The sequence below is a fragment of the Acanthopagrus latus genome, chromosome 3 (assembly GCF_904848185.1).
Source record: "Acanthopagrus latus isolate v.2019 chromosome 3, fAcaLat1.1, whole genome shotgun sequence".
In the NCBI taxonomy this organism is placed as follows: Eukaryota; Metazoa; Chordata; class Actinopteri; order Spariformes; family Sparidae; genus Acanthopagrus; species Acanthopagrus latus.
In genome coordinates this window covers 17,521,753-17,527,069 of record NC_051041.1, presented here as the reverse complement: position 1 = coordinate 17,527,069, position 5,317 = coordinate 17,521,753, and the positions used below count along the sequence as shown (strand labels likewise).

The window sequence follows — 5,317 nt, the reverse complement described above, 5'->3', positions numbered from 1 at the left end:
ATCTATCTATCTATCTATCTCTGTCTCTCTCTTCAGAGTGATTCAGCTCATCAAAGGCTTTTTTCTTTTGGTTTGGATGAGACGCGTCACTTCTCGGAGCTGAGCGTGTATTTATGAGCTCTGTTGATGTTTACTCCGGCGCTGCTCGGGCTCCCTGCAGCCTGCACATCAGAGCTGGGTGCACATGGCCCAGGAGCAGCACAGGGGCCCCCACTCTGCTGTGGGGGGGCCCCCAGGTAGGCTGAATGTGCGCCAGTGGGACATCCGCGACTTGACAGCTGCATGAAGCTTTTCAGCGTTATAATTTCAGATAATATCCCGAGCGCTCACTCTTCTCGGCAATTTGTATATGAATAACCGAATAATTTTCCCCTTTGTTCCATCTGTGCTACCTCAAATCCAAATAAAGATGCCTTTTAGTATTAAAAGTGGTAGAAAATTACAGGTAATTATCTTTGACGGTAAAAACGCTGTAATCAGCGGGCTACATCAAAAATTACCCTAATTATGCCTGCATTTATGAGAATGGAAAAAAAAGCCTCACTTGGATAAAAACCCACAAATTGTCCCAAATATCTCCTTCATATTGAACGCCGCTGCAGCTGGCTGCTTTGTTCAACATCGATCCCGCGGAGCTTGGCATTTAACGGCCTGCATTAGGACGGAGAGAAGGGAGAAAACATTTTGTCAATACTTCTAATAATTGGGGGTGAAATGACAAGATGAGCTGGACCTGGAGCAAATGTCTTTGGAGGTGAATGTAGGCAGCAGCGGGGCAGGGTAAGTTCATTTCCTCCGGTGTTGAGTGCATTTTGATCAGTCTATATACCGTCTCCATCAGCCACTGGGCGCCTTTTTTGGATTTATTTAAAATGTTTACTCGGGTGAAATGGAGCTTTTCACTGAGCGCTGTGTCATCAGCTTATGTTCACGGTGTCTGGAAGAAGCTTGTGCGCACCAGGGGGACGGGAAATAGGCCTGTGATGGTGTGATGTTGGCCCAATATGAAGCATTAAAGGGGCCTCGTTCACTCCTCTCTCTCTCTCTTTTTTCCTGTGGAAATCATGCAACAGCAGGCTTCTGTTTTGAGTCACGATTTACTCAATCTGACAAAACATAAAAAGTGTATGTACAACTAAAATCGCAGATTATATTTACAGACAGACAATTTGCTTGGTTTTGCATGTTGGAGAAACAACCAAAAAAAAAAAAAAAAAAAAAAGAAAAGAAAAAAAAAAAGAAAGAAAAGAAGAAGGAGAGCAGTCAGGAGGAGTCCAGCGTGGCTGACAGGTTCAGGTGTGTTTCTCTCTCTCTCTGTTTCTGTCCACATCATATTTGGTATATTGACGTTCAGATGTTGACATGAATGAAATATAACAAAGATGCGAGCTCACTGAACTGAACAGCCATGTAAAAAAAGAAAAAAAAAAAGAAAAAAAAAAAAAGGTTAGTTCCCTTGTTCGTGTCATCACACCGAGGCTTGGCTGCAGTGTTTTTTTATCCTTCAGCATCCAGTCTGTGCGCTGACACAAATTGTAGGCTACGTTGGAAACTGCATGGCGGAGATCCGGGAGAGAGGAGGCCCCCCTCGTCAGTCTATCTCTGCATCGAGTCCTGATGTGGGGAGGAGTACCAGTGAGAGTAGCCGGGCATGTAGCTGTTGGCCGGCATGTTTACTCCTTTGGAAGAGGCCGAGACGTCCCAGATCGGAGGGATGGTCGGGGAGCGCGGGGACAGAGACATGGAGCCCGGGATGGCGTCGGTCTCGTGCACGTTGCCGCCTTGCTTGAGCAGCTTCTTGAACTTTGACCTTTTGTTCTGGAACCAAATCTTTACCTGCGGGGGAGAGAGCGCGCGCGTAATTAGTGGAGCACGTGTGGATAAATAGGCGTGTGTGAGATGAGATGAGATGAGATGAGATGAGATGAGATGAGACCCCCCACACAAAAAAACATCCAAAAACACAGAAGAAGAAATCATAATAATATATTCTATAATTGTGCAGCATGATTTCAAAGAGCTCAGACAGAAAAGCTCCAGAGTGAGACCTCCTCCTCGTACCTGCGTCTGTGTCAGTCCTAGAGAGGCGGCCAGCTCGGCGCGCTCCGGTAAAGCGAGGTACTGTGTTTGCTGGAAACGGTGGTTGAGTGCTTGAAGCTGCAAACTGGAATAAATTGTCCGAGGTTTGCGAATCTTCTTTCCTTTCCCATTAAATCGAATTTCCCCGTTTTCAATCACCGTCGTTTTCTGCTGCTCTGCAACAAAAACAAGCAATGTTATTATTCAGAAAAGCCTCCGCATGTCCCCCCTGCTGCGCTGCCTGGACACACTGCTGTCAAAAAATAGATTCATAAATCCTGCAAGATGGAGATAAATTCAGATCGAAACAGTGTGAAAAATACAAATAATAATACTAATAATAAAACTGAGGAATTCCTCCTGGTGAACGCTGCCGGTCTCACACTGCCGTTAAACGCGGCGGCAGCCACAATCCTCATACGCTGTCATATTTAGGATATTGCTGGTAATGACATGTCAATTAAATGCTAATTACAACATTCGAGGCGTGCGGGCTGCCTAATTTTCACGAGTAGTTGGGTGAGGACTGCGCGGTCGTCATGATCACACCCCGGGCATTAAAACAAGGTTTTGCTGGAAACGGAGCGGACAGAAAAACCAGGCTGAGAACAGGCTGCAGCTCGAGCTGCCCGGTGCCATTTACGCACGGGTTTCCTCTCCGGCGGTAATCGCCAACCTACGCTTCAAAGACCATCCGTCCGAATTTCTGGAGTGGCCGCGCGCTGGCTTGGGCACGAGACCCCGGTTCGATCCCCCACAGAGGAGGGCCAGCCGAGTTAGAAGAAGGAGCGCCGGAGGGGAGACGGACACGAAACGTCGCGTCTTTTTATTTCTTCTCCAAATGCGGGTCTCTTACCTGTGCCGTCTAACCTTGTCTGTCCTCCCGTGTTGTTGTGATAGGATGGCAGGTACGGGCTGTGGTGCGGGTGGCTCACGTAGGGGTAGGGTAACGACCTGTTGTAGGTGTTGGTCCCGGTGTACGGGCTGTTGTCGTGCTGGTGGTGAGCGTGTGAGCCGGAGTGGAGACAGTGCAGCGGGTAGTGGCCGCTGGCCATCGACGGGGAGCTCTGCTGTGAGTGCGACTGCTGCCCAAACTCCATGAAAGCAGACTTGGACGAGTCCTGAGCCTCCAGACCGTCAGCCATCGTAGTCATGGTCATCATCGAATTTTCTGCCTTGAGAGCACTCACCCCCCTCTCTCTCAAGACCAAATCGGTTTTTCTCTCTCTCGCTGTGCTGTTGTCTCTCTCCCCCTCTCCACCGCGCGCAGATATTGTCCTATTAAACACCCGAATTTTCCAGAGGCGTCTTTATTTCCCCCCTCTCGTCCTGTGATATTCTCACTCAAAGTGCCGGAAGGTAGGCATAAGTTAAGGGAGAGATTTTTAGGTGGATTCTGTTAAAATTGAGCCCTTGCTTCCAGACTTGATGCAGACACTACAAGTAAAATGGTTTGTCTCCAAAGGGCAGCGCCTCCCGATTGGTCATCCAACCCAACGTCATCAGTGCTCTGCGCTTCACGGAGACTTGAGCTGGAGTTAACCCACCTTACCAGCTCCCACCGCAGCTATGGGGGGAAATAATATATGGTGGGAAAAGACGCTGCATAATTCCTACAGACGAGCTACACAACAGCTCTTTTTGGAAGTCGATCTCATTTTTTCTTTTCTTTTTCAGTCCAAATTACGCGCGACGCGCGACATATAGCGCACTTTGATTCCCAGCCAGAGGAGCCGGCAGTCTATACGTGCCTCTTTCTTTATCTCTGCGTTTAACTCCTCCTCTCCACAGGCATTAATGACTTATAGAAAAGCATCACACAAACATCTCTTTAGAGAAAATAAAAGTCGAAAGTGACTTCCAAACCGAACGACTTTATAAATAATTCACAAGATATCCATCTTCACACGTCATCTGTCGTCGTTTGGAGGGATAAACACATTCTAATCAAATTTATAAACATTTACAAATGAGAGCGGAACAATCCCCAAAATAAACAAACAGTTGGATATATTTTATTTTTTAGAGATTATTCTTATTAACGCCGGAGAGGTGATCTGGTTTGCATCAAGGAAACTCCTGACACAGGTGACAGAGGCCTCCGGCTGCACGAATCACAACTTTTGCACGTATTTTTGCGCATATTCTTAATAAGTTTTCCTGCTCTGCAGTGCAGTCTTTGCTCTGATGCCTCCTAATGAGCAGCCCCCCTCTCTGAGCACCCCCACCCCCCTCTCCGCCTTGAGAGTAACATATATTATAACTGCTCATTCCTCCTGGGGGCTACTGACCATATGATTAAGGATCTTCAGACAATTCAAAATCCAGCACATGTGACACATCAAATAACAATATGCCTGAGGTACAATAGGTTATTTTGCAGATAGAAGGGTGGATACGGAGATAAACTGACAGTGTCTTTTATCCCTCTTGTAATATGAGGCTTGATAGGGTCCTCAATATATGTAAATTATACAGTTTGCCTCTGAGGGCTGCGTTGTTCGATTCGCAAATAAAGAATAAAAATTCTCTTTCCGCGATACGTATTCAAATCATGTTTCCACCACAGTTTTTTCGCCGCATTTCATCGTGTTCACCCCCCCACCCCCCAAAAACGACGAGAAAAAAAAAGAGAGGAGACGAAAAATAATTATGGTTGCAATCAAGTTACTACGAAAACCTATTTGATTAGCGGCCACACTTTACTCAAATTGCAGCTATAAAATTAAGAACAATTCGCCTGTAATGATTATGGACTGGATTTATTTTGGGAGGGTGGAATAAAAGTGGATATAGCATAAATTATCCCCTAATTATACGCCAGTGTCGCCTCAATTATCCTCTTATCAAAAATGGTTGTCTAAATGCAGCGTTTAGTTTCAATTTTCTCCTTTTCTGTAACAGGAACTTGGTACCTTGCTATTATCGTCAGCTACGGTTGTTATTTACTTTGTGGGGATTTAAAAAGTGCACAACCCAGCCGGGTAATCATTTTTACAGCAGCGGACCAAGAGAGGAGCCACAGAGGCAGCGGGACTGAAGCTGCGAGGCATCCACACGGACTGCGTTTCTTTCCTCCCGCACTCAGATCATTTTAAAACTAGATTTAAAATAATAATAATTCGCGGAGCTTCTGTTGGGCTGCAGGTAAGAGCTTCTTCCTGATTGATGTTTCTACCTCTGATAGTTCCGTGTCTTTACGCACAGCGGTGGCGGCGCGGCCACGCACGCAGAGCCC

General features: G+C 46.5%; 1 protein-coding gene across 1 annotated transcript; it reads right to left on the bottom strand.

Moving 5' to 3' along the window:
* Nucleotides 1-4,354, bottom strand: dlx6a (distal-less homeobox 6a). Its single transcript, XM_037092066.1, has 3 exons — nt 2,936-4,354; nt 2,062-2,255; nt 1-1,836 (listed from the first exon to the last, which is right to left on the bottom strand). Exons 1-3 carry the CDS (start codon nt 3,240-3,242, stop codon nt 1,597-1,599), a joined length of 741 nt encoding a protein of 246 aa, XP_036947961.1. The 5' UTR covers nt 3,243-4,354; the 3' UTR covers nt 1-1,596.
* Between the last annotated feature and the right edge of the window lie 963 nt (nt 4,355-5,317).

Coding starts and splice junctions, on each gene's coding strand:
- dlx6a (XM_037092066.1), bottom strand. CDS start 3,242: ATGATGACCATGACTACGATGGCTGACGGTCTGGAGGCTCAGGACTCG. Junction 2,256..2,935: donor GACAAGGTTAGACGGCACAG/GTAAGAGACCCG, acceptor TTTTTGTTGCAG/AGCAGCAGAAAACGACGGTG. Junction 1,837..2,061: donor TAGGACTGACACAGACGCAG/GTACGAGGAGGA, acceptor TCTCCCCCGCAG/GTAAAGATTTGGTTCCAGAA.